At 60.5% G+C, this 26,984-nt stretch overlaps 2 protein-coding genes across 5 annotated transcripts; one reads left to right on the forward strand and one right to left on the reverse strand.

The window, feature by feature from the left end:
- Positions 1–342: 342 nt before the first annotated feature.
- TSC22D4 (TSC22 domain family member 4) lies at positions 343–10,247 on the reverse strand. Its single transcript, XM_070064437.1, has 5 exons — positions 9,772–10,247; positions 8,349–9,370; positions 6,001–6,167; positions 1,259–1,307; positions 343–1,025 (listed from the first exon to the last, which is right to left on the reverse strand). The coding sequence occupies exons 2-5, from the start codon at positions 9,108–9,110 to the stop codon at positions 816–818; spliced, it is 1,188 nt and encodes a 395-aa protein (XP_069920538.1). The 5' UTR covers positions 9,111–9,370; positions 9,772–10,247; the 3' UTR covers positions 343–815.
- Positions 10,248–17,138: 6,891 nt separating this feature from the next.
- On the forward strand, positions 17,139–25,599 carry NYAP1 (neuronal tyrosine phosphorylated phosphoinositide-3-kinase adaptor 1). 4 transcript variants are annotated; one of them, XM_008258006.4, is made up of 7 exons: positions 17,139–17,645; positions 18,833–18,984; positions 20,397–20,752; positions 21,217–22,734; positions 23,616–23,834; positions 24,033–24,142; positions 24,674–25,599. In XM_008258006.4, exons 2-7 carry the CDS (start codon positions 18,917–18,919, stop codon positions 24,929–24,931), a joined length of 2,529 nt encoding a protein of 842 aa, XP_008256228.1. In that variant the 5' UTR covers positions 17,139–17,645; positions 18,833–18,916; the 3' UTR covers positions 24,932–25,599. The 4 variants fall into 4 exon arrangements, with proteins under 4 accessions (XP_008256228.1, XP_002711967.1, XP_008256230.1 ...); XM_002711921.5 differs by having other exon boundaries at positions 17,141–17,645; positions 23,619–23,834; positions 24,674–25,598; XM_008258008.4 differs by lacking the exon at positions 17,139–17,645 and adding an exon at positions 17,702–18,043.
- Positions 25,600–26,984: the final 1,385 nt, after the last annotated feature.

The raw sequence follows: 26,984 nt of genomic DNA on the forward strand, positions 1-26,984 counted from the left end.
CACCCAGCCCTGAGACAAGGGGCCCATTCAGGGTCCCCCGCCCCGCCTCCAAGCAGCCACCCGGATCCAGCCCGCAGAGGACACACGCTGGGAAGCCAGGGGTGGATCCTGCACTGTGGCCAAAGGCCTCATTGTTCCCCTCCCCCCAGCACGTGGGCAGCCGCCCCCTCCCCCAGCCTCGCCTGCCTGCCCCTTCCCAGGACCCTTAGCCACTTCATCTCCATCACATTAAACCTCCCCTGTCTGGACAGGGTCTTGGGGGGGGGGGGCGTTCAAACCGCAGGTGCAGCCCCGTCCCGACCCATCCCCCAGATAAGCAACGAGATACCAACCTCCTGCAAATTCAAGTTTCTTCAGATTTTTTTAATTATAATTATTATTTTAATAACAACCTGAATCCCAGAACTTCCAGATACTGTCCATACCCCCGCCCCTGGGCACAGGGGAGGCGGCATTTTAAGGGCACAAAGTAGGGGTTGGGTGTCAGCCAGGGAGTCTCCAACTCGCCCAAGTTACCTACTGCTGGGGGTCCCCAAACACTGATGCCCGGGGGGTGGGGGTGGGCTGGGACCCCCGGTGGAGGGGGCTCCATCTAACATCCTGTCCGAAAGCCCGCCCTCCTCCACCAAGGCCTGGGGACTGGGGGTGGGGGTGGAGATGGGGTGTGGGGGGGACAGGCCAATACTGAGCCTTGAACTCCCATGCCCGGGGGGCTGGGGGCATTAAAGCTGCATAGGAAGAAGGGGCAAGCAGCTGGCGCAATGCCCAGCCGCCCAGGCAGCCCCCAAAGGCACATTGTGAGGGAAGGGGGAGGCTCAAAGGGAGGGCCCATTGGGTGCGGGGGGCCCAAGCCGCGGGAGGCCCGAGGAGGGCAGCTGGGCCAGCTGCTCCGGGCTAGCCAGGGCCCGCAGCAGTCCGTTCTCCTGCTCCAGCGCCGCGTTCCGCTCTGCCAGGTCCCGGATCTGCTCCTTCAGCACCTCCACTTCCTCCCGGACCGCAAACATGAGGTGGGACTTCACCAAGTCCTGGGGACCAGGCACAGGGGAAGCGTCAGGGCGGCCGGGCCAGCCCGCCCTCACCCCCTGCTCAGAGCCTCGCAGATCTGCCCCTTTCAGACTCCCCTGGGCCCCAGGGAAGGTGCAGCAGGGGGCAGGTGGGCACAGGGAAGCAGGGAGCCCGGCAGATGTCAGAGTCGGGAGTACTGGGGGCCGCAGGGGCAGCCAGAGGACGGCTGCAGGGCGCCGGGGGCTTCTCTTACCATGGCTTGTTCGATCTTGTTGTCAATGCCAACCAGGCTGCCGGAGCCACTGGAAAGACACAGGGAAGGGAGAGGTGAGGAGCCGGAGCCCGGGGCGTGCACAGCCCAGGTGCGGTGGGCTCTGGCCCTTCTGCAAGCCCGGGCTGCTGGCAGCCCCCTGCCCACCCGATCCTGTACCTGTGACAGTAGAGAATCAGGGAGAGCAGTGTTTTGTCCATCCCCCGGCGGGGTGGGGGCCGCTGCCCAGGTCCCCCCAGGCCCCGGTGGGGAGGGGGTGCAGGCGCCCCTCGGACGGGGGATGCTCCCCGAGGGGAGCAGGGGGAGGAGACGCAGCCCCTTTTTTGGGGCGGCCCCGGAGCTGTCCCCACCACTCGGGTCTCATAAGAGGACACCAGGGACTTGACAGACACCCCTGGCTGGGCCATCCCTGAAGGGGAAGGGTCTTCAGGGCCCCCCCAGAGGGAGAAGGCAGTATCACAGGGAGCGCCTGGGGGGCTCAGAGCCCCCCGGGCAGAGCGGGGTCTGGCTGGTGTCAGGCAGGCAGAGAGGAGACAGTGCCTGGGGGTGCTGGCCTGAGAGATATACACCGCCCCCCAGGACAAGGGCTGTCTGTGATTGGCTCCTCAGGGACACGGGGACCCCCTCCCATGGCTCCACAGTGGGCGGGAATTCCCAGACGCCGTCAGTGCCAGTGTCCCCTTCTCACCCTGGCACCAATCCCAGAGTGGAGGGGAGGGGGCGGCAGCGGGAAGTCAGCTGGAGGCAAGGTGGGGGAGGGGCCGTGACACCAGAAGCCTGGATTGGGGAGGGTGAGGAAGAGCCTGGTCCTGGGAGACCGCACCCCGTCTCTGACCCCACCCAGCCCCCACTGGGCCAACACTGTCCTCTCTCAAGGCCTCAGGGAAGGGGTGGACGTGGTTGGGGATGGGGAGGTTCTGATCGTTGGGGTCTCCCCAGCATAGTGGACGCCTTGCTGTTGCATCATGGGTGAACCCCGGGCGGCTGGGTAAGAGGCTCCCCCATCTCTCACACTGACAGATAGTAACGGGACAGGTTACCATGGCTTTGGAAACCTACATGGCCAGAGCCCTCATAAGACACATAAGGCCTATGGATCTGGAACCTGGGTCTGGGGTCTTGGAGGGAGCAAGGGCTTGAGAGAGGTGGGAAGGGCAGGCTGGGACGCAGGGAAGAGGAGTGAGGACTGGCACGGCTGGTAGCATGCAGCAGGTCTCACTGCAATTTGCTGAATGGCCACCAGAGGTCGACACGTGCCTGGCTCAACAAGCCCCAGGGCCAGGCTCCCAGCTGGACGCAGGACACGGAGCTCTGGGTCCCAAACCCTGGTTCTCCCTCTGGCCCCTCCCTCTAGCTTTTGCACCGAGTCCCATCCTCCAAGGCTCCCTTCTCCCAGCACCCAGGCCCCAGGCCCCTGCCTCATCCTGTGAGTCATGGTCCACTCCCATCCAGTTTCTGCCTCTGCCCCTGGCCAGCCTCCACCTTTGTCCGCTGTGCTGCAGGATCACCAGGCCCAAGTCCTGTCCTCCAGCTAAGCCCCTCTCAGCAAAGGGGCCCCACCATCCTGCAAACAAAGCCCAAGGCCTGGTGCTCCCTTGCAAGCCTTCCCTCCTGGCTGTCCAACTTGCTTCCCAGTGAGGGCATCAGCACTCAGTTCAAGGTGACCCTTGCGTGAGGCCTGGCGGCCAGGAAGGGAGCACGAGGGAGCTGGGAATTTTCCATTTCCTGTCCAAGCTCTGGGTGCAGAAGGCGCTGACAGGTGAATCGGTGAACAGGCCCGAGAGAGCAGGATATGGTGGCGTGGGGGAAGGACATCAGGGACTCCACGGGTGGGGAGGCCGGGCGATGGGTGGGCCGGCCAGCCAGCTGGGGAGTCAAAGCAGTTTTCGACAGGGCAACGCTGGGGTAGAGAATGGGCCACTGTAGAAAACTCAGCCTCCTTCTTCCCCCACTCCAGGACACACAGACACGGACACAGACACAGACACAGACACACCGAGGAGCAAGCAGATGCGCATGGGAACAGGAACCCTGGCCCTGCTTGGCGGACTCTTGCGTAAAGATGCCAAGTGAGTTATTCATTCTTGCCAGAAATAAAAGAAGAAGACAACAGTAAACATTTGTTGGCTGAAAGATGGCTGTCTCCTGTTTGTCCAGAGCCACACGGGTGAACGGCACACTCACGCACGCCAGAGTTCTAACGTGAACATGGCAAGGGGCAACCCAAGATGCCCCCAGCCCGCCCTTTGAGAAGCCCCGAGTCCAGGGCTGGGGGGGGCACTGTGTTGGGATTCCTGCACCGGGGCAGGGGGCAGGATGCTGAGGCCCTTACTACAAGCCCAAGGGCAACTCCGTGTGAAAGAGCACAGAAACGCCCCCTTTTTCGGGGTGACTGTTGCCACCTTCCAGAAAACCGTCATGACTCCAAGCATTCCAGGGTGCGAGTGGCAGCCCCTGGGACTCTGCAGAGTGTGACGTGCACAGCTGGGGCCTCCGGCTCTGCAGGACTCTTAGGTTCTGGAGTGAGGATGGCTCTAGAGACTGTTTGTCCTCTTTGAAGGTCAAATAGAACAGCCTCAATGTCAGAGTCCACGAAGACACAGCACATCTGGGAGAGATCCTGGGGACGGGGCCAGCCCTGTTCACTCGCTCGCTTTTGAGATGTGCTAGGAGTCCCTAGGGGCTGGGCCAGAGGCCAACGAAGTGGCATCCGGCTGCCCTGTCCACACTCCCTCCCGGATCTATGGTGCCTTCGGGGGCGGGGCTGGGCCTGGGAGGGGAAAGGGAGGGGGCTGGCTCCCTGCCCCACTTGGGAGAGCTGTTCTTGCCTCTGCCCTAGAGAGAGAAGGCATCCTGGAGCCCTCTGCCGCCTCCCGTCTCTTGGGACCCAGGCACGTCATTAGGAGTGGACAGAGGCCGGCCTTGGGGCCACCCAGGCTCCGACTGCAGTCCAGGCACTTCTCTGCATCTCAGCTTTTTTTCATCTGAAAAGGGCAGATCTTGGGATTAAGCTTTTCATTCCCAGGTCCCCGAGATCTGTTCCCTACGATGCCTGAGCCCCCAGCCTGTTGGGCACACAAAGGATCTCCCAGCCCAGGAGCACAGGAGCCACCCAAATCCACCAGGCACCCTTGGTCTTCCCGGTCCCAGATCCAGGGGTTGGTGAGGAGGCATCCCCTGTTCTCCATCTGGGATCCAGATACTTCACACCCAGCCCACTCTCCCGCTCCAAAGGGAGGTCCCTGCCACTTGGCCCCAGTTCTGCCAGCTCCCCACACACCAGCTGGGTGAGGTGGGGTCTACACACCCCATTCCTGGGCAGCAGGGGGTGGCCCAGCCCAAACCCGCTGGCCCAGCGGGGTGGGGCAGAGAGGGGCTGGGCCGGGCCAGAGCCCCAGAATCTTCTTGGAGCCAGCAGGGTAAAGTGGAGGCTGGGAGCCTGACCGGTCAGACTGGGGGTGGGACGGAGGGAGGGGACGATGAGCCAAAAGAACAGAGCTGAGGAGGCACTGGAGCCAGAGCTCTCCGAGAAAGCCATGACAGGGGCGGGGGAGGGCCCTGGTGCCAGAGAACCTCCCAAATGGGAGGAGGGCAGGGGACGGGAAGCGCTGGGAATAGCAGCCAGGGGGGCAGGTGACTGCTGGCCAGGCCCTGGCCGACCTCACACATTCCCCAGAGCCAGCCGCTAGCAGGCCCACTGAAGTCACCCTGCCCGCCTGGCCAGACACAGCCCCTGGCCCTCCACGGCCCCGGCCCCTGGCTACCCTCTCTCTTTCCTCTGTGGTCTCCACTCCCCCAGTGCCTCTGGCCCCCAGGCCTGGATTCTGGGTGGGTGGGTGGGAGGGTGGGGTTGCCACCTTCAGGGAGGACAGGAAGGGGTGACTCCCATCTGGAACAGATCCCCCCCAGCACCCACTCACCCACTGCTGAAGTCCCACCCCTCATTTCCTTCCAGACAGGAAGTCCCGCCCCTCCAGGGCCTCTAACAGGAAGTCCCACTCCTCCCTCCAAAATAAAAGTGGCGGCTCCTTTAGCCCTCCTCCAGGGCTCCTATCAGTCCACAGCCAGAAGCCAGCAGCCTGGTTATCTGACTCGCGATTTTGTTCCATGTGTGCTGAAACCCAGCCCTTGAGACAGGAAGTTTTGCCCACCCTGCCGCCCTCCCCTGAAGGGCACAGCCCAGCAAGTTCTGCCGGCCTGTGCTGTGGCTGCTCCCAGACACAGCTGCCCAGGGCCCCGCTTTGCCAGGACAGAGGGCTCAGCCCCCATGCTGTTCCCAGCCCTGTCTGCTGGCCACAGCCCCTCGGGGCAGAGCAGGGCAAGGCTTTCCTCAGAGTCCAAGGATCCTGAAGCAGTCGGGATAGACTACAAGGATCTTGCGTCATGGAAGGACTCGAAGGGGTCCCGTTCCCCTCGTTGGCAGGGCAGAGGGAGATGGGACTGGGGCACGTTTGCCAGTGGGCTCCCTGGGTTGGCCAGATGGTCTCTAAATCTGCAAGAGCTCTGGAATTTGACAACAATGAGTCCCTTCAGATTCTAAAAAAAGTCTGACTTGACAGTCCTAAGCCAGGGAGTCCCACCCAGCCCTCTCCACCAGGAGGGAGTGGGTCCCAGATCAAGTGTGCACAGCGGTTATGCCCAGGCTAGGTCTCTATTTAACAGGTCCCCTTCAACTCGGGTAGCGTCACGCAGCCGTCCCAGGTGCTGGTGGGGAGCCCACCTACCTATCGTCATCGCTGTCCAGGTGCCCACTGATGGCCAACATGGAGCGGGCCAGGCTGAGGCTCTGGGCTGCTGCGGCTCCAAAGGGGTCTGGAGACTTGTGAACCAGACTGGCATCGGGGAAGAAGTAGAGGGCCGGGGAGCTGGGACGAGAGTCGTGTGGGGGCACCTGGAGGCAGAGAGGTGGGAGCCATCACATTGAGAGAGAGAAAGGAGCCAGCCGCCTCAGAACTGGCACCGTTTTCTTCTTCCCTTCCCACCTCCTGCCCTTCTCTTCCAAGGACCCAAAAGCCCTTCCCTCCTCCAGCCCTGGTAAAGACCTTGGGCAAGCACCAGAGGCAAGGAGAAGGCCATCACCCTGAGGACTGGGGTGAGGGGCTCCCAGACGATCAGAGAGGGGCTCTGGTCTGCATCTCAGGAGCCCTGTTCCCCCTGAGCCAGGCCCGCCACGCAGAGGCTACCCACAAAGCAGCTGCTCTCTGTCACCTGTCTGCCGAGAGCCACCCACATGTCGCCTCCTCGGAGCAGCATCTCCCCATCACTCACAGTGCATAGAACTGTTTCACTTTTTTTTATAGCACCTAACATTATCTGAAATTAAAGTATTTATTGTGTCGCCCCTGCGAGAAGACGAGTTTGCTCAGCGCTATTTGTAGAATGAATGGATCCTCAGAAAGCAGCCCTCCAACCCCCACTGGAGGTCTCCTCTGGGACTCCTTGGGCCCCACCAGGTGAAACTCCGCTTCTGCTCTCTGCCCTGCTTGGGCTGGGGTGGGGTGGGGGGTAGGGGTGTGCAGATGAGGGGGGAGGCGGAGCCTGGGCGTGGACCCACACAGCCCAACAGGCGCTGGGGGCGGCTGCAATAGGGCGGGGGTGAGAGGAACAAGACAAGACGCCTCTGTGAGGCCCCGGGAGGCCCCAGTTTCTTGGAAGAGCCAAGAACAGAGAGTTCAGGCTGCTTAGCGGGACAGAGCAGAGGAAGGGGGCCCAGGTGGTGCCCCCTTGCCCCCCCCCTCACCTCCAGCCTCTGTGGGAGGCAGCTGAGGCTGAAGGGTTGGGGGAGGCTGCAGATAGAAAAGAAATAGGGACTCAGGCGCCTGCACACAGGAAGTGATCAGGCCGTGGCGGAAGGAAGAGGGTAGAGGGCACTGTGGCACCAGGGGCAGGGTCCACGGACCCCAGGGAAGCACAGGCAGAGCTTACAGAAGGAGAGGGCAAAGGGGGCTTGCAATCGTTCCAAGAGGCTGGGGACAAGGATGGGGTGGGGTTGGGGGCGCAGCATCTTCTCTCTGGGGTCCAAACTGAGGGAAAGGCTCAAGCAAGGGGGGGGGGGTCATGAGAGCCATGAGCTTGAGGCCAGGAGGGGGTGGGGGAGCCAGTCCTGACCGGTCCTGACAGGACCCAGACATCCAGTCTCAGGTTATTTTTATACTGTGGTTTGTGCCCAAGGCCAGGAAGGGGGAAACATTCTCATCCTCACCCTCCAGGCCTTCCCCCTCACCCCGCAGTCCAAGGTGTTATTTTCTCCTGCAGAACAGAAGCATCCAACCCCACATTCCTGGCTGCCCACCCCCACCCCAGGGACCCAGGCATCCTGCCCCCAGCCCAGACTTGTTCCTCTTTTGGAGACAGGAAGCAGAACGCACAGGACTTAACTCCTCCTCTGCTGCTTCCCGCCTCTCTCCCACGCCACGGTGGCCACCCCTTGTTATCAACCCCAGAGGGGACAGAGGCAGGAACCAAGACAGACCCCCCCACCAGGGGTGAGGCGAGCCCCCCATCCCGTCCAGTGCCCCATCCACCCAGTTCCTCAGTGCCTCAGAGAAACATGGCTTGCAGCAAGGGTGGAGATGAGCCTGGGCTGGGCACTGGCAGAGAGAAGACCCCGCGCTTAGGATGGAGCTGCGTGGAGAGGTTGAGAGCAGAAATCCCACCTTTTGCCCCCTGAGCCTCCCCCCGCCCCAAACCCTGGCAACTCCTCGACCAGGGGCCGAGTCACCCAGCCCGGGGCCTCCACCCTCATTACCTGGAGCCAGAGGGAGTGAGACCCCAAGACAGAAGGTGGTGACCAAAGTGAGCAGACCATTGTAGCTAAAGGCTATATGGAGACAGGGCAAGAGCCAAAGGCAACAAATTAAAGGCCACAGAGAAAGAAGGTGTAGCTTGCAGGGAAGAGGAGCCCCAGGGAGAAAGCAAAGGACAGCAAAGTGCGACGGCAGAGAGAGAAAAGAGGTGCCACGGATGAGACAGATGACAGTGGCGGGGGAGGGGAGCATGGCGGTGAGGCTCCGACTGAGATGCCTGAGCAGGGCCCTCAGGAGTCTCCCCCAACCTGGAACCTGGCTCTTACCTGTCCAGCCTCCTCTGGAGCAACCAACTCCATCCTCAGTCGCAGGGCTCCATCTTTCCTTCGGGACGCTGGAGGGGTCCCTGCCGCCGGGCCCCCAGCCTCCACTTCCACCCTTAGGGAGGGCAGGGGCACGGGAGCCAGGGATGTGCCGGCGCTATCCCCAGTCCCAGGCTCTGGGAGGCGCTGCTGCGGTGGGGAGGCCGCCAGGAGGGGTGTCTCCACCTTGGCCTTGCCGGGCACCGACAGCTGGCCCAGCCCGCCGGTGAGGGAGCGGGCCTGAGGTCCAGGGGAGCTGGGGGGCGGACGCAGCCAGGAGGTGGGGCCCTGAGACAGGCCTGGCTGTGGGATAGGGGCGCCCAGGCCCAAGCTGGCCAGCTCCAACCTGGAATCCAGAGATCGACCCCCAGTGCCCCCCGAGGCTCCCCGGATCCCCTCCAGGAGCCGGCCGAAGCTGGGGGGCTCCAGGTCTCGCTCGTAAACATCCACACACGTCCAACGACCTCGGCGATAAGGCTCTCCCAAGCCGTGGGGCAGCTTCACCACCCGGAAGCGGGAGGCAGGGGCCCCAGGCGGTGGGGAGCCATTCCGGGGGGTGCTCTTGCCCCCTGGGTCGGGGTTGGGCTCCCCGTTGGGGAGGCGGGGCGGGGGCCCCGCAGGGGCCGGTGGGGCAGGGGGATCGGAGCCGCCGGGGCTCCCTGGGCCCTCGTAGTCCGTGGTGACGCTGGTGATCTGGAAACTACTCTTCTTTTTGCCTCCACTCATGGTCCCCGGAACTCAGGACTGGGCTGAGGTTGGGGGACTGGGGCTCTTTGAAGGGGCTCAGGCACCCCTAGAACAGGGGGGCCACATTGCGGGGGCATCAGGGCCCCTGGGAACATCTGGGTCCGACATGGCCAAAGGGCCTTGTGGGAACTGGGGGTGCCCGGCTGATGACAGAACAGGGTAGGGGAGGTGGCGGGAGGGGGGAGCAGGGGCAGGTTTTTCCTGCTGCCGCCGCCGAACTCCAGAGCTGAGTTTGCAAACTGGAAAGAGAGAGAGAGCGCGGGTGCGCGCGCGTGTGTGAGAAAGCAGTGGGCAGGCCACCTCCGGGGCTTCCTCTCTGGGGAGCAGAATTGGAGAGGAAGGGGAAATCGCCAGAGACCCAGAGACAAAGAGACAGGCAGGGGAGGCCAGAGAGCACGGCGTGGGGCACACAGACTTGGGCATTTCTGGCCTGGGATTCAAACTCAGGGGACCCAGTTTGTCCTGAGCGCACCGGCTCCAGGTCCTGGGTGAACCAGGGTGAGGCGGCACCTCCAGGCCGCTTGGCGGACTCTGCTGGGCCTCCTCCAGGCACCCCGCACCCCGGTTCCCACATCCCAGGGGCAGGCCCTGCCCGCGCCCCAAGCGCCGCGCCGCGCCACGCCCAGTCCGGGGGCCTTACCTCTCGGTCTCGGCCACCGAGCTGACCGTGGGGGTCCCGGCGCCCAAGGTGTTGGGCTGTCTTTTCCCGGGGGCCTCCTGGCCCCGGGGTGGCGCGGGGCACGCAGGCGGCGGTCAGGGGCAGCCCAGTCCTGTTCGGGGGCCGCACCTCCCCCTGCGAGGCATCTCCGTGGAAAGTTTTCGCTCCAGAAAAGGAGTCTGCGCCCCCTCGGCGGAGCCCAGGAGCCGCCTCCGAAGCCCGAGGTCTCCCGATAGCTGTGGGAGGGTGCGGCTCAGCCCCCCGCGGCTCCAGGCGGCAGCCGGCCTCGGTGGTCCCGGCGAGCGGGTCTCGCACACCTCCTCCCGCGTGGTCCCGCTGGACCTGTCTCCGCTCCTCGGCTGCTCTCAGTCTCGTCTGTCTTTCTCTTTCGGGGCTGTTGACAACCCCCACACCAGGAAGTCCTGCCTCCTCGGGCCTGCTGACTGCTCCTCTCCTCCTCCTCCTCCTCCTCCTTCCCCTCTTCCTCCCCCCTCCTCCCTCCTGGGGCTCCCCGCCAGCTGGCCCCGGGCCAGGCCCGCCACAGCCGCCGCTCTTGCAGTTGCTTCTGCTCCTGGGGCCCCAGACGGGCTCCCTTAACCCCACACCTGCTGGGCCCCGGCCCGGCGCTTCCTCGGAGGGCGGGGCTTCGAGGGCGGGGAGAAAGGGGCGGAGTTCGCCGAGAGACCAGGGATTCCCTTACTTGCAGGCAGCTGGCTGCCATTGGCCTGCGGACGCGCGCCCAGGAGCGGACCAGGCCCGTGCGGGGTGCCCGGCTGCCCAGAAGTGCCTGACTTAAACGTGCCGGCGCGGCTGTGACTGTCATTGTCACAGCTTCTTTGAAAGAGGAAGGGACTATTATTTCCCCCACTCCTTATCTGAAAAAGTGGATTATTATGAAAAACTTCCAACAAAACTGAATAGTGACCACCCAGGTACTTAGCAAGTGGGTTCAGCGATTAGCAACTCCTAGCCCGCCTTCTCCCATCCCTACCCCCAATGTCCTGTATCAGAAATCCTGGACATCATATTACTGAACTACTTGGATGTGAAAATTGAGACCAGAGAGTTTGGAAAAGGCTGTCATTCGTACAGCAGAGACATTCCACACACTCAGCTCTTTTCTATTTATTTATTTGAGAGGCAGAGTTGCAGAGATTGAGAGGGAGAGGCAGAGAGAGAGGTCTTCTATCCGCTGGTTCACTCCCCAAATGGCCACAACCAAAGCCAGGAGCCAGGAGCTTCTTCTGGGTCTCCTACACGGGTGCACGGACCCAAGGACTTGGGCCATCTTCTACTGCTTTCCCAGGCCATAGCAGAGAGCTGGACTGGAAGAGGAGCAGCCGGGACTAGAACCGGTGGCCATATGGGATGCGGACGGCACAGGCAGAGCATTAATCTGCTGCGCCCCAGTGCTGACCCCACACTCAGCTCTTTGTGTGGAACGAGAAACACATTAGGACTTGCAGACAGGAGGCTGACTTTCACTTTCTCTCCAGACACTGGACACGCAGGAATATCCACTTACCCACACAGGTGCACCTGAGGACCAACCCCAGCAGCCACAAGCAGGGCCCCTTTCCCTAGCTCTCCCGCTGCATCCAGTGCTTACTAAGAAGGACAATTCACACAAACTAATGAAAAGCCTGCTATGCACTTGGCATGAAAGAACACACTGGGGCAGTGGTGAAGCCACTGCTTGCTTTGCAGGTATCCCATAAGAGCACCAGTTCAAGTCTCGGCTCCTCTGCTTCTGATCCAGCTCCCTGCTAATGCACCTGCTAAAGCAGTGGAAGATGGCTCAATTGCTTGGGCCCTTCTCACCTGGGTGGAAGACCCAGATGCAGTTCCTGACTTTGGCCTGGCTCAGCTCCAACTATTTTGGGTATTTGGGGAGTGAATCAGTAGATGGAAGCTTGCTTGCTCTCTTTCTCTTTCTGTCTCTCCCTCTCCCTAATTCTGCCTTTCAAATAAATAAATAAATATTTTATTTATTTATTTATTGACAGGCAGAGTTAGATAGTGAGAGAGAGAGACAGGGAGAAAGGTCTTCCTTTACCGTTGGTTCACCCTCCAAAGGCCGCTGCAGCCGGCACGCTGCGGCCGGTGCACCTCGCTGATCCGAAGCCAGAAGCCAGGTGCTTCTCCTGGTCTCCCATGGGGTGCAGGGCCCAAGCACTTGGACCATCCTCCACTGCACTCCCAGGCCACAGCAGAGAGCTGGACTGGAAGAGGGGCAGCTGGGACAGAATCCGGTGCCCCGACCGGGACTAGAACCTGGTGTGCCGATGCCCCAGGCAGAGGATTAGCCTATTGAGCCACAGCACCGGCCTAAATAAATAAATATTTTAAAAGAACAGACCTCCAACTGCCATTTTCTCTTTCTTTGGTACACTTCGCCAACATTCTGAGAGAGACTGTTGCCATGGAAATAAAAAAAAAAAAGAAAAAATGGGGTGGGGGGAGCCGGTCCTGTGGTGTAGTAGGTTAAACTTCGGCCTGCAGCACCCTCATCCCATATGGGCACTGTTTCAAGTCCCTGCTCATGGCCTGGAAATGGAAGATGGCCCAAGTGCTTGGGCTCCTGCACCCACGAGAGAGACCCCGAAGAAACTCCTGGCTCCTGGGTTCAGATCAGCCCAGCTGCAGTTGTTACAGCCATTTGGGGAGTGAACCAGTGGATGGAAGACCTTTATGTCTCTCCCTCCCTCTGTAATTCTGCCTCTCAAATAAATAAATAAATAAATAAATTTTTTTTGACAGGCAGAGTGGACAGTGATAGAGAGAGACAGAGAGAAAGGTCTTCCTTTGCCGTTGGTTCACCCTCCAATGGCTGCCGCGGCCGGCGCGCTGCGGCCGGCGCACCGCGCTGATCCGATGGCAGGAGCCAGGAGCCAGGTGCTTTTCCTGGTCTCCCATGGGGTGCAGGGCCCAAGCACCTGGGCCATCCTCCACTGCACTCCCTGGCCACAGCAGAGGGCTGGCCTGGAAGAGGGGCAACCGGGACAGAATCCGGCGCCCCGACCAGGACTAGAACCTGGTGTGCCGGCACCGCTAGGCGGAGGATTAGCCTAGTGAGCCGCGGCGCCGGCTAAATAAATATTTTTAAAGATTTATTTTATTTATTTGAAAGAGTCACAGAGAGAGGTAGAGAGAGAGGTGTCCTCCTTTTGCTGGTTCACTCCTCAGCAACGGCTGGAGCTATGCCAATCCAAAGCCAGGAGCCAAGAGCTTCCTCCAGGCCTCCCAGGTGGGTGCAGGGGCACAAACGCTTGGGCCATCCTCCACTGCCATCCCAGGCCACAGCAGAGAGCTGGATCAGAAGAGGAGCAGCCGGGACCAGAACCGGCGCCCACATGGGATGCCGGCGCCTCAGGCCAGGCACGCACCGGCCCCATAAATAAATATTTTTAAAAAATTTTTTTTATTTGGGCTGGTGCCGCGGCTCACTAGGCTAATCTTCTGCCTTGCGGCGCCAGCACACCGGGTTCTAGTCCCGGTCGGGGCGCCGGATTCTGTCCCGGTTGCCCCTCTTCCAGGCCAGCCCTCTGCTGTGGCCAGGGAGTGCAGTGGAGGATGGCCCAAGTGCTTGGGCCCTGCACCCCATGGGAGACCAGGAGAAGTACCTGGCTCCTGCCATCGGATCAGCGCGGTGCGCCGGCTGCAGCAGCCATTGGAGGGTGAACCAACGGCAAAGGAAGACCTTTCTCTCTCTCTCTCTCTCTCTCATTGTCCACTCTGCCTGCAAAAAAAAAAAAAAATTATTTAACAGGTAGAGTTATAAACAGTGAGAGAGAGAGAGACAGCGAGAAAGGTCTTCCTTCTGTTGGTTCACTCCCCAAGTGGCCGCTACAGTTGGAGCTACACTGATCCGAAGCCAGGAGCCAGATGCTTCCTCCTGGTCTCCCATGTGGGTGCAGGGGCCCAAGCACTTGGGCCATCTTCCACTGCCCTCCGGGGCCATAGCAGAGGGCTGGACTGGAAGAGGAGCAACTGGGACTAGAACCCGGGGCCCATATGGGATGCCAGCACTGCAGGCGGAAGATTAACCAAATGAGCCAGGGTACCGGCCCCAATAACTTTTTTTTTTAAATGTTGCATCAGTACCATTTACAAACCTTTGTTTTCATTTCCTAAATGGTAAAGTAGAACAACTATTTCCACAGCATCTACATTGCATTGGGTAGGATAAGCAGTCGAGGGGGAGCAGATGTCTTGGCAGGGCTGGTGAAGCCACTGCTTGCAATGCTGACATCCACATTGGCCTGTCAGTCTGAGTCCCGGCTGCTCTGCTTCTGATCCCATTCCCTGCTAATGCACCTGGGGAAGCAGCAGCTGATGACGCAAGTACTTGGGCTCCTGTCATCCACGTGGGAGACCAGGATGGAGTTCTGAGATCCTGACCTTGGCCTGGCCCAGCCCCTGCCATTGTGGCCATTTGAGGAGTGAACCAGCAGGTGTTAAGTTCCTTCTCTCTGTCTCTACTCCTCTCTCTGTCACTTAGCCTTTGTAAAAAAATATAAACCTTAAAAAAAAAGAAAAATATATGGGAGAATGTCATATGAGTTTGTGCCTTTTAAAAATATATATATATATTATTTATTTGAAAGCCAGAGTTGGAGAAAGAGAAAGGTCTTCCATCTGCTGGTTTATTCCCAAAATGGCTGCAACTGCCGGGGCTGGGTCAGACCAAAGCCAGGAGTTTCATCTAGGTCTCCTATGTGAGTGCCGGGACCCAGGCACTTGGGCCACCTTCTGCTGCGTTCCCAGGTACTTTAGCAGGGAGCTGGAATGGAAGCAGAGGAGCTGGTATTCGACCATATGGGATGTCTGAGTCGCAGGTGGTGGCTTTACCAGCTATGCCACAACCACACACTGGCTCCGCGTATGTACATTTTTATATGGGGAGGGGGCTGGAACCACTCAATCGAAGACCCCAAGGGCTGACTGCACCCTAAAAATTCCTCATGTTATCTCTTGGCTCTCAAAGCAGTCCTAGGAAGAAAAGATAGTGTGGGTTTCAGCTCCCACTAACGAATCTGGAGCTCAACATTCAGCTGTTGGCCCAAGGCCTCAGACCTGGCACTAGGACCATCGTGGGCCATCTGACTCCTGTTCCAGTGCTCCTTCCCACAGCCTCCTCTCTCAGCCCTAGATCATGCAATTTTTTTTCTTTCAAATTATTTATTTTTGTTTGAATGTCAAAGAGACAGAGAGGAAGAGACAAAGAAACATCCCATCTGCTGGGTCACTCCCCAAGTCCCTGAAACATCCAGGACTGGGCCAGGCCAAACTTGGGAACAGGAACTACATCTGCACGACCCACATGCGTGGCAGGGACCCAAGATCTTCGGCCATCAGCTCTGCTTGCTGGGATGGGCCTTAGCAGGGAGCTGGAATTGGGAGTAGCCAGGACTTGAATTCAGGAACTTGATATGGGATCCGGGTGTCCTAAGCAGCATCTTTTTTTTTTTTTTTTTTTTTTTTTTGACAGGAAGAGTGGACAGTGAGAGAGAGAGAGACAGAGAGAAAGGTCTTCCTTTGGCGTTGGTTCACCCTCCAATGGCTGCTGCGGCTGGTGCACTGCGGCCGGCGCATCGCGCTGATCTGATGGCAGGAGCCAGGTACTTATCCTAGTCGCCCATGGGGTGCAGGGCCCAAGTACTTGGGCCATCCTCCACTGTACTCCCAGGCCACAGCAGAGAGCTGGCCTGGAAGAGGGGCAACCGGGACAGAATCCGGCGCCCCGACCGGGACTAGAACGCAGTGTGCCGGCGCCGCTAGGCGGAGGATTAGCCTAGTGAGCCGCGGCGCCGGCCCCTAAGCAGCATCTTAACCATTTGGCCCAATGTTGTCCCATGCTCATGGACATTTTTAACAACTCTTTAGGGTTAGACAAAAATAAAGGCAACCCCTGCTATGAACTTATTCCTTATCTTTTGGTCAGATGCATCTACACTCCTGCCTCTCTCTCTCTCTCTCTCTTTAGGCATACCAACAACGGGTCTTTGAGGCCTCCCAAGCTGTGACAGTCTAGAAGCAGCCTCCCGCATGGCCCCATCCCTCCAGACCCCTCCCTCTCGTCCTCTGTGGAACCCTTCCTGTCTGGTAACATTCAGAAGGCTCCCTGGCGGCTCTGTCCCCAGAACCTGCTTTCCTGCTGCTGGCTCTACAAACAACAAGGGATCTTCAACAAGTTCTAGGGAAAACGGAATTCAAAGATGTTTATTTTGGTGCAAAAAATGTTTGAGGGGCAGGGGCCTGGCGCAGCAGTTAAGTGCTGCTGGGGACACCCACATCCTGCATCGGAGCACCTGGGTTTGAGTCCCGCTTGGTTCTCCAGCCCAGCTTCCTACAAATGTGCACAGACAGAAGGTGATGGCTCAAGTACTTGGGTCGCTGGCACCCATGGGGGAGACCGGATGCAGATCTTGGTTCCTGGCCGTTGCAGGCATTTGGGGGAGTGAACCAAAAGATGGAAGATCTGTCTGTCTCTGTCTTTAAAATTAAAATAAAATAAACGAACACATTCACTAACTCATAGTAAGGTGCAAATGTGAAAGTGAAACGACTTTTATGTGTTTTACCGTGTTACCCCTCCCGGGAGCACTTATAACAGTCTTAATGCGTGGGGCCCTTTTCGACTTACAAAACACTTTAGTATTAGTTCACCCCGCCTCCCTGCCCAGCGATGGTGTTGAGGCTGGTATGGCATGAGGCATCACTCAGAGAGGTTGTGCCACCGGCCTCAGGTCCCACAGCACGTCCACAAAGCCTCTGCCAAATCAAGTAGCATCTACAAGTCCCGGGGATTACAGCGTACATATCTTCTGGGAGCTCACTGTTCCGCCAAGTTGCTAATTTACCCCATGACGGAGTTGTGTGCCGGAGGGACTTTGGAGGGAGAAATTTCTGAGAGCTGAGGAGACGGCCGATGAGGGGAAACGTAAGGGGGTCACATCACTCAGGGGGCCCGCGCCGTGGCCACCGTGGCCCCAGAGGTGGACCTGGGGCGCCCAGGTCCCTGCGGGCGCATCAGAGGTTACGGGAAGGCTGAATTGGACCGCGGGGGCGGACGGGTGGAAAACTTTGAGCCCAGACGGTGGAGCAAGGTCCGGGCGCCTGCGAGGCTGCAAGGGGAGGCGGCCGAGCACCAGGCGAGCCAACTCCATGGCCCTCTCCGCACTTGGCGGGGTGGCCAAGAGAGCACGCCCCCTGCTGGGCTAAGACACCCCCCCACACACACACACCTCCTCCCCGCCAGCGTCCTGCTCGGGACTCTCGGAGCCCCTGGGTCCGGAAAGCGGCCCCCCCTGCCGGCTTCACGGCCTCACTGCACCCGGAGCCCCCGCAGCCGCAGCCTCGGCCTGGGTCCGACGCCGGGTGCGGACTCCCGGAGCACCGGGCTCACCGGTGCGGGCCTCGGGCGGCCGCTGGGGGGCGCCGCAACGAGCCGCGCTGCACTCCCCAGGGGCCTCGGACACCGAACCCAGCACGGCACGGCCGGGCAGGGGGCTAGGGGCGGCGAGGAGTGGACGCCCAAGGCGTGGGTGGGGCTGGCGCTGGGCCCCAGGTGCCACACGACCATCGTCTGCGTCTCCCCCGCGGTCTCCGCCGCCCCCGTGGCCCCCAACCCCAGCCTGGCAGCGCAGCGTGCCGCGGCCGCTCCCGCTCCGTCCTTGGAGGGTGTGGAAGGGTGGGTTTGGGGCCGGGGGCGGGTCTGGGGGCGGACCCGGAGGCGGGGCTGTCTCTGCGGCAGGGCCCAGCTCCGCTCCCCCCGGTCTCTCTCTGTCTCTCCTCCTCCCTCCTCCTGCTCCGGGCGGAGCCCGGCATGGGGGGGCCGGCGCCCGGCAGGCCAGGTACGGTGATGTAGAAATTGGGGAGGCTTGGTGCGGGGAGGTGGTGGTGGGGGGACAGGGGGCAGGGAGGATTGGCGGGGCGAGAGGCGGAGAAACCCCGGGTAGCAGGACAAGGGGAAGGGGAGGGGTGCCGGAGAACCTGGGGCCCTTGGATGGAGAGGGGGATGAAGCAGGCCAGGTTGGGAACAAACAGGGGCAGGGGGTCGGCAGTGAGGAGGGGCGCCTGGGAGAAGGCAGAAAGGAGAGTGTGTGTTTGGGGGAAGGGAAGGCCGAGCAGGTATGGAGGCCGCGGCTCAGAAGGTAGCTCTGGGGCCAGACTGGAGACCCCCGCGGTGGGATTGAGGGGCGGGCACTGGAAGAGGGAAGCCGGACCTCCCAGATCCTGGAGGAGGAAGAAGGTGATTTGGGCCATCAGCGAGGGAGGCGGAGACCATTACTGAGGGGCCGGGGAGCAGGGATGGGGTGGACTGGCCGAGGCCCAGGCCCAGGGAAGCAGGGGACGCCAGCGGGTGGAGACGGATGGACTGGACCGCTGTTGTTTGAGATGCCCTGCTGAGTGTCTCCTTTCTTCAGCATCCTTACCCTGCCCTCAGGAACCACCCCCAAGCCTCAGAGCCCAGGAGGGAGTGGGGAGTCTGACCGGCTCCCCCTTCCCCAGTGGGGTGCCGTGTACACAAGTGGGCCCTGGGCAAAACTCCCCGTCTGTAGGTGTGTCCAGTTCCGAGGAGCGGATCTGTGTGCGTCTGGAGGTCCCAGTCTGTCTGTGGGTGTGTCGGTGGGTGTTTATGTCTGTGTGTGTGTCTGCTCTTCCTAGGTGTGTGTTTCCCCAGGCTGATCTGTGGGTCTGGTCCTCTGTTGATGTGAGTCTGTGGCTGGCTGGTCGGTGTGTCTGAATGTGTGTTTGTGTGGCTGCAGGCTTGTTGTGCATTTGTGGGGCCTGTCTGTGTGGTGGAGCAGGGTGTATTGACACGGGATAGGAACTGTTGTCCACCGGATCTCTCCAGGGTGTGTATCTGTGGCTCTAGGTCCGGGTCTGTCTGTCTAGGGCTCTGTCTGGGGTTTTCTGTGTTTCTCTTCTCTAAGGACCTCAGTCACATCTCTCCTCCTTTTTTCTCCCTTTCATTCATTCCTGGCCCCCACCCACTCTGCATCTCCCTTCTTTTCCTTCTTGCCCCCTCCCCACCAAGTGGATCCGGGACCCAGGGAGGGCCGCCCCCCGGGCCTGGTGGCGCTGAGCAGGGCCCCTCAGCCCCCACCTCCTGGCCCACGACATGAACCTCCTTTACCGGAAAACCAAGCTGGAGTGGAGGCAGCACAAGGAAGAAGAGGCCAAGAGGAGGTAAGCCCCCTTGCTGGACCCAGCTCTCTGCCCGCCCCCTTGCTGGCCACAGCCCCTGCTGGGGCGCCACAGCCGTGTCAGCAGTATGATCCCTGCTCTCAGCTCTGTGCTCAGTGCAGAATGGCTGGAATTCTACACACCCTGACCCAGCCCTGCTCCCGGCCCCAGCCCCTCTTTGAGGGCCTCCCAGCTCAGGGGCGCCCCGTTGGCACTCCCCCATCCCCAGAGGCCCGAGTCACTGCTTCCTGACTCACCTCCGGCCTGTGCTCTTCTCCTGTCTCAGTTGAGGGCTGCATGCTGGCTTTCCTGTCACCTGACCTTGGAAGGGGCAGGCCCACTACCCTCCTGGAGTTCAGACATGGGGTCACTTCAGAGGCATCCGAGAACATCCATTTGGTACCCCCAGTCTCCTCTGCTGGGGGAGGTCAGTGGCCAAGTGACAGAGTTATGTGCGTGTGTCGGTGTGTATGCGTGTGTGTGTGTGTGTGCAGGTGCAGCCCTGAAGAGCCAGGACTGGGGCTCCCTCCTTCCCATCTGTGCATTCTTCCTGGTGTTCCTAGGGACCCAGGGCCTGCCTCTCCTGTCTCTCTGCCTTCTATGCTTCCTCCCCATTGACTGCACAGCTTCTGAGAGCCCGAGCCAGAGCCACCTCCCTGCTCCCGTCTCCCTCCTCACAACTGTGGAGTTTAATGCTTGTTGTTAATTAGATTAATCAGAGGGATCACTACAGCGCGCTCTCACCTAATGAAGGGTTAGCAGACAAGGCCTCAATGAGAGCCCACCCCATAGTGGCTCTCCCCTCTTCCCTGCCAGCCTCCCCCTCTCCTCGCATTCAGAAGCTGGGGACACTGCAAGGGAGTGGGGGTGAGCCAGGGAGGCTGACAGAGAGAGGACAGACAGGCCTGAGGGAGGAGGGGAGGAGAGGGCCTCAGCTGGGGGAGACTGCTCTGGCCTTGCTGGCGGCACATCCTGCATCTGGGAGAGGAGGTGGGTATGGGGGCGGAGGCCTGAGGCCGGGGGTGGGCCGGGGTGCGAGAGGTGGCGCCTAGGGGCCCTGATAGCAGGTGCATCTGTCCAGCAGGACTGCTGCCTGTCTTTGCACCTCTCTCCGTATATAAGGCCATCCACATGAGTGCCTTGTGCTGGTTGTGCCCAGGCTGGGATTGGCTCCCATGCACACGCGCTCACCCGTTCTCTCACCCCTGCCCCCACTTGCCTGGGTTTTTTGTTTGTTTTGTTTTGTTTTAAACCTAGGGATTGTGCCTGAAGCCCCTGTATCTAGGTCTTGGACCTCCAGGCACACTGGTCCTCACCCTAGCCTTCTTTCCTCCTCCCTGGGGGACCACAGGGAGCTCAACACCTCTCTGGGCCTGAGGCCTGACCCCTGCTCTGTTGTGCACTTCTCTCCCCAGCTCCAGTAAGGAGGTGGCCCCTGCAGGCCCAGCGGGGCCCGGGGCCGGCCCAGGGCCTGGCGTCCGAGTGCGGGACATCGCCTCGCTGCGCCGCTCCCTCAGGATGGGCTTCATGACGATGCCCGCCTCCCAGGAGCACACCCCCCACCCCTGCCGCAGCGCCATGGCCCCACGCTCCCTCTCCTGCCACTCGGTGGGCAGCATGGACAGCGTGGGGGGTGGGCCTGGGGGAGTCCGTGGGGGTCTCACGGAGGACAGCAGTGCCCGAAGACCCCCTGCCAAGCCCAGGAGACACCCCAGCACCAAGCTCAGCATGGCAGGGTCTGGGGCAGAGACCCCTCCCAGCAAGAAAGCAGGTGAGGGACACCACCACCCCTTCTCCCCAGGAGGAGCTGGGAGCTGGGAGGATCCATTCCCCAGACCAGGGGAGGCTGCCGGGAGGGTTCATTCAGGGAAGAACCAAGGAAGTGGAAGGTTCCATTCCCAAAAGGAACAGGGGGAAGTCTTTCTGAATAGGCCTGAGATGAACCATTCAAGGGCCCATCCAGGAAACACTCCCTGGAAAGTCCGTTCTTGGGAAAGGAGTGGTGGTCTTGGAGGGACATGAGGGTGGGAGACAATTTAGGGTGGAAACTCTAGATTCAAGGGAGTTCCTTAGCAAGGCTGATAGCCAAAGAACCTACAGAGGCTGTCCTTTGAGGGGTGTTGGGGAAACAGGCAGATGCGTCCTTGCACCTGGGTCAAGAGGTCTAAAGCGATCTCTCCTATTTCCTCCCTTCACTAAAAGCCCAGTTTGTTTTTTCTCTCCCATGCTGCCCAGGCTCACAGAAGCCAGCCCCGGAAGGCCGGGAGTCCAGCCGGAAGGTTCCTCCCCAGAAGCCCCGGCGGAGCCCCAACACCCAGCTCTCGGTCTCCTTCGATGAGTCCTGCCCCCCGGCCCCCTCTTCTCGAGCGGGGAACCTGCCCCTCCAGCGCCTCAGTAGGGGGTCCCGAGTAGCTGGAGACCCTGATGTGGGTGCCCAAGAGGAAGAACCCGTGTACATTGAGATGGTGGGGGATGTCTTCAGGGGAGGAGGCCGCAGTGGCGGGGGCCTGACTGGACCCCCTCTCGGGGGTGGAGGCCCGACCCCTCCTGCTGGCGCCGACTCGGACTCTGAAGAGAGCGAGGCCATATACGAGGAGATGAAGTACCCGCTGCTCGAAGAGGCAGGGGAAGGCCGGTCCAACGGGGCTCCCCCGTTGATGGCAGCCTCCCCGCCACACCAGCCTCTCGCCCTCCAGCCCCACACCCACCGCCGTCCAGCTTCAGCCCTCCCGAGCCGGAGGGACGGGACGCCCACCAAGACCACTCCTTGTGAAATCCCCCCGCCCTTCCCCAACCTCCTTCAGCACCGTCCTCCGCTCCTGGCCTTCCCCCAAGCCAAGTCTGCTTCCCGAACCCCTGGCGATGGGGTCTCGAGGCTACCGGTCCTCTGCCACTCCAAGGAGCCAGCCGGCTCCACCCCAGCTCCCCAAGTGCCTGCACGGGAGCGGGAGACGCCTCCCCCGCCGCCTCCGCCTCCTGCTGCCAACCTGCTGCTGCTGGGACCATCGGGCCGAGCCCGGAGCCACTCAACGCCGTTGCCACCCCAGGGCTCTGGACAGCCCCGGGGGGAGCGGGAGCTCCCCAACTCCCATAGCATGATCTGCCCCAAGGCGGTGGGGGCGCCGGCAGCCCCCCCTGCCCCGGCTGCCTTGCTCTCCGGCCCTCCCAAGGACAAGGCCGTGTCTTACACCATGGTGTACTCGGCAGTCAAGGTGACCACACACTCCGTCCTGCCAGCCGGCCCGCCCCTGGGTGTCGGAGAACCAAAGACGGAGAAGGAGATCTCAGTCCTCCACGGGATGCTGTGCACCAGCTCGAGGGCCCCTGTGCCAGGGAAGTCCGGCCCCCACAGCGGGGCCATGGGCGCAGCAGCCGGGGTCCTCCATCACCGCGGCTGCCTGGCCTCCCCCCACAGCCTTCCAGACCCAACCGCAGGCCCCCTGACCCCACTCTGGACCTACCCAGCCACAGCAGCTGGGCTCAAGAGACCCCCTGCCTATGAGAGCATCAAGGCTGGGGGGGTGTTGAACAAGGGCTGTGGAGTGGGAGCCCCATCCCCCATGGTCAAGATCCAGCTGCAGGAGCAAGGGACCGAGGGGGGTGCCTTTGCCAGCATCTCCTGCGCCCATGTCATCGCCGCTGCAGGGACGCCAGAGGAGGAGGAGGAAGAGATGGGTGCCACGACATTTGGGGCAGGCTGGGCTCTGCAGAGGAAGGTCCTGTATGGAGGGAGGAAGGCGAAGGAGCTGGACAGTGAGTGAGGGGCAGTGGGGAGCTGGGGATGCCTGTCATGGTTTGAGGGAGGGGTTGGATGGGTTATTTGGAAGCCACAGCCCATTGTCCTACACTGGGAGGTTTCCTGAGAGACCAGAAGGATGGGGGTGGGCAGCAGACTGAAAAGAAGGGGTCCCCATGTGTGCCGGAGGGGCGGGGAGGTCTGGGCTGGGAAGGGGTAGAATCTGGGCCCCAGCATGTTCTCCTCCTGTGTCCTCGTCCTGCTGTACTCCCTGCCTCTCCTGGCTGCAGGGGTGTGTGGTTGTGAGTGTGCGCACACTAGGAGCTAAACACAGCTGCCTCCCAGCTATTACCATGGCAACCCATCCAGACAGGAGGGAGAGGAGAGGGAGGCCCCTGCCGTTGCCTGGCAACGCAATGCTCTGCCAGGCTACTCTCAGAGATGAGCTTAGTTCACACGGAGCCCTTCCCCCAAAGCACCCCCCCACCCCACCACATGCAGGGCCCAGGGTTTGGAATTCGCTGCCTATCAGGGAATAGCACCCCTGGTCTCTGTCTCAGAGCAGTGGTCATTTGGGCCTGATAGGAGGCTGAAGGGGATTGAAAGCTAAAATTGGGGTAGAAGAGGCCCTTCTGACCACAGAAACTGGTTCAGAAACAAATATGTATTATTTAGAAGCAAACACAGATGATCCCCAGCCTCAGGGGCTGGTCCCAATGGGAAGAAAGGAAGGCTGCAGCCCCGGCCCCCACTGTGCGTGTGTTTTGGGGGGAGTGTGAAGTAAGATCCCCCCACCCCTGCTGTGACTTGCGCGGTCCACCTGTGCTGCAGCGTGTGTGGCTGTGAGGACAGAAGGACCCTCGCACGTGCAGGCACTGAGCTCCCCTTGTCTTCCCAGCAGAGGTCGAGGATGGTGCCCGGGCCTGGAACGGCAGCACGGAGGGTCCCGGCAAGGTGGAGCGTGAGGACAGGGGTCCTCTGGCATCAGGGATCCCAGTGAGGAGCCAGGGGGCAGAAGGCTTGCTGGCCAGGATCCACCACGGAGGGGACCGAGGAGGGGGCCGCTCGGCACTGCCCATGCCCTGCCAGACCTTCCCTGCCTGCCACCGCAATGGAGGTGACTGCCTGCCAATCTCCCAGGGTCTAGCCTCACCTGCTGACCTCCCACTGCCCCTTGGGGGGGTCACACGGCTTTCCCATTCCCTTTCCTCCTCTGATGAGGTGGGGTCAGCTGCTTGGCTGTGCCTCCTCTCGGGTGTCACCCGAGGGCCCCCTCCCTTCTTATGCCTGTGACTTCTTACTTCCTGTGCCTCAGACTTCACAGGCGGCTACCGCCTTGGGCGCTCAGCCTCCACCTCCGGAGTCCGGCAGGCCGTGCTCCACACCCCCCGGCCCTGCAGCCAGCCCAGGGATGCCCCGAGCCAGGTGAGCCCTGGTTTTTCTTCTCATCGGCAAAGGTAGACAAGAAAACTTGGGTGTGGAAAGAAAGGCAAGAAAGAGGTCAGGCAGGCTGGGACCTGAGCCAGCATGGCCAGCACAGCCTGCTGGAGACTGGAAACCAAGGGGAGGGGGAGGGCACAGCTGCTTAAGACCGGGCCTGGAGACCAGTGGGGGTCAGTGCTGTCCCCCAACGCCTGCCCTTTGTACGGTTTAGAACAAGAACCCCCGTGGAGCTGGGGTTGGGGGAGACCATTAGGAAAAATGCCTCCCTCTGGGAAGACGATTTTTAAAAGGAGCCCCTTCCTCTGGGCGAGGCAGGCCCAGCCTGGTCCACAGGCACTCTGCTGGCCAGGTGGGACAGGGGCTGGACTTCTGCTCCCATAGTCCGCACAGCTAGGGGGAGAGGGACAGAGAGAGACCCTGGAAGCCCAGAAAGCCCTTGTTTCTGGGGGAAGACGTCGGGTCCTTGACCTCCACCCCCTCCCCACTGCGCTGTCCTGTCCGCCCGCGGCGCAGACCCACCCAGCGCTGCCGCTGCCGCTGCCGCTGCCACCGCCGCCGGCCCGCGAACGCGACGGCAAACTGCTGGAGGTGATCGAGCGCAAGCGCTGCGTGTGCAAGGAGATCAAGGCGCGCCACCGCCCCGACCGCGGCCTCTGCAAGCAGGAGAGCATGCCCATCCTCCCCAGCTGGCGCCGGGGGCCCGAGCCCCGCAAGTCCGGCACCCCGCCCTGCCGCCGGCAGCACACCGTCCTCTGGGACACTGCCATCTGAGGAGGGCGGCGGCCGGGCCCCTGGACTGGGAGGGGCTCTCCCGGGAGACTTTGCCTGGGCGAACACTGAGGGACCAGGTGAGAGAGCGCCGGGCAGAACAACCCTGCCCTCCCGCCCCGGAGACATCTGCGAGGCCCACCGGGCTCGGGCGAACGTCAGAGGAGGAGGAGCAAGAGGAGGGTTTGCTTGAGGTTGGGGGTCTGAGCGCAGTCGACCCCACCCCACTCCCCGCACGGGGAAGGAGGGATGGGTTCCAGGAAGAAGGGGGGCTGGAAAGCCAGGTAGAGGGGCTTTCGCCGAGAGCCGGGAGTTGGGGAGGGGTATTTATTTTGTTATTTATTTCGGTCAGGAGGGCAATTCTGGGCCCTTCTGACCCACTCCTGAGCAGGAAGTGAATGGCGGCCAAGTTCGAACTCTCCCCCAATGCCAGCGCCGAAAAGGCCCCGCCATCCATGCCCGCCCCAAGCTGCGGATGGGCCCGCCTGGGGAGCGGAGAGAGGGCTCGGCAGAGGATTTACAGTATTCACGATTTGCCAGAATGTGTAGTGAGCGTGGCCTGCTCTGAAACGGGCGTATTACTTAGTTCTTGGGGTGCGGGTCTAGAGCCAGGGATGGGAGGGGTGATGGGGAAGGAGGGAAATTTTAGCGGGTGGGAGGGTGGGCTGGGTATTTATTTAAATTAAAAAAAAAAAACACAGAAGAGCTGTCAGGAACTTTTTTTTAATTCCTTTCTTTTCAGAATAATATATTAAAAGACTAATGATGCTAGAGCTGGCTTCTTGTATTTTACAGCGTGCTCGGCCTTCCTTAGACTGGCTCGGTTAGTGGGAGTGGAAGGTTGTGCAGGGAGGGATGAGTAGCCATGGCCAGTGCCAGGGAGAGGTGGAGTCTGAGGTAAGTCTTTGGGAATGGCACCGGCAGTGAACTGCTAAGCGTTTATTGAACAGCTAATGTGTACTTGGCAATGCATCCATGCAGAAGGAATGTGAAGTTTGCCCTCAGGCACTTTCAAGTCTGCTTAGAGAAATGAAACAGCTGAGATGATAGTAGACAGTGCTGCAGGAGTGAGAGAGGGAGGGGCTGGCGCCATCCACAGGGCTTCCTGCAAAGTGAGCCTGAAAGGCCAGGTAAGCTTCCCATGAGCGCAGGGTGGGAGGGAAAGCCCCAAGGTCACAGTGCACGGGCACTCAAAAAGTTCATGGAACACAGAATTAAAAGGCAAGTTCATTTTGGTGCAAAAAAAAAAAAAAATCTGTGAAATCCATGTATATGAGGGGGTCTTCAAAAAGTTCATGAGAAAAGCATATTAGGAAAATGTTATGCATGGATTTCCAAATTTGTTTGCACCCAGATAAACTTATCTGTCGATTCCATTTTCCACGAGCTTTTTGAAGTACTCGGCTATGATTGTCTATGGAACAGTCAGAGATGTGGGGGAGGGGTTGGAACCAGGCAGGAAGCCTGTTTAAAGTGTTGCAGAGGTCAAGAAAGTGTCCAGGCGTGGGAAGCCGATGCAGAAAGATCAACCTCAAAGCAAGATGTTGGTGCCCAGGGAGGAATCCTGCTGGCAGGCGATGTGTCACCAGGGAGGGGGACAGGAGGGTGTACGGGGGGGGGGGGGGGGGACAAGGGACACGGTTGCAAGATGAAGCAAAAAAAAACCGTCCTCCTGGTGGGGATGAGGGACTGGGAGAGGTCATTGTGAAGCCCCTATGTGGAGCTTTGACGTTTAGGGGAGCACAGAGTGAGAGATATGAGGTTGAGGGTAACTGAAGCAAGAACTGGGACTTGAGCCAGTGGTGAATGATCAGGTTGAAAGGCTTGGTACCTGCTAGAACTGAGTCTCAGAAAGTGTGAATGATACAAAAGATGTTAAGTGACATGAAGAACATTTCAAAGTTTAAATGTTTTAAGGTTTTAAACACTTGACTAGTTTTGTTTTTATTTTGACTCACATTAGGAACATTAAAACCAGCACATCAGCTTCTTGTTAGTTAATAGGCTTTTCACAAGACAAGACCATGCAAGTTACCCTATAATGGTTTCATTTAAA

Source organism: Oryctolagus cuniculus, chromosome 19 (genome assembly GCF_964237555.1).
Source record: "Oryctolagus cuniculus chromosome 19, mOryCun1.1, whole genome shotgun sequence".
Classification (NCBI taxonomy): Eukaryota; Metazoa; Chordata; class Mammalia; order Lagomorpha; family Leporidae; genus Oryctolagus; species Oryctolagus cuniculus.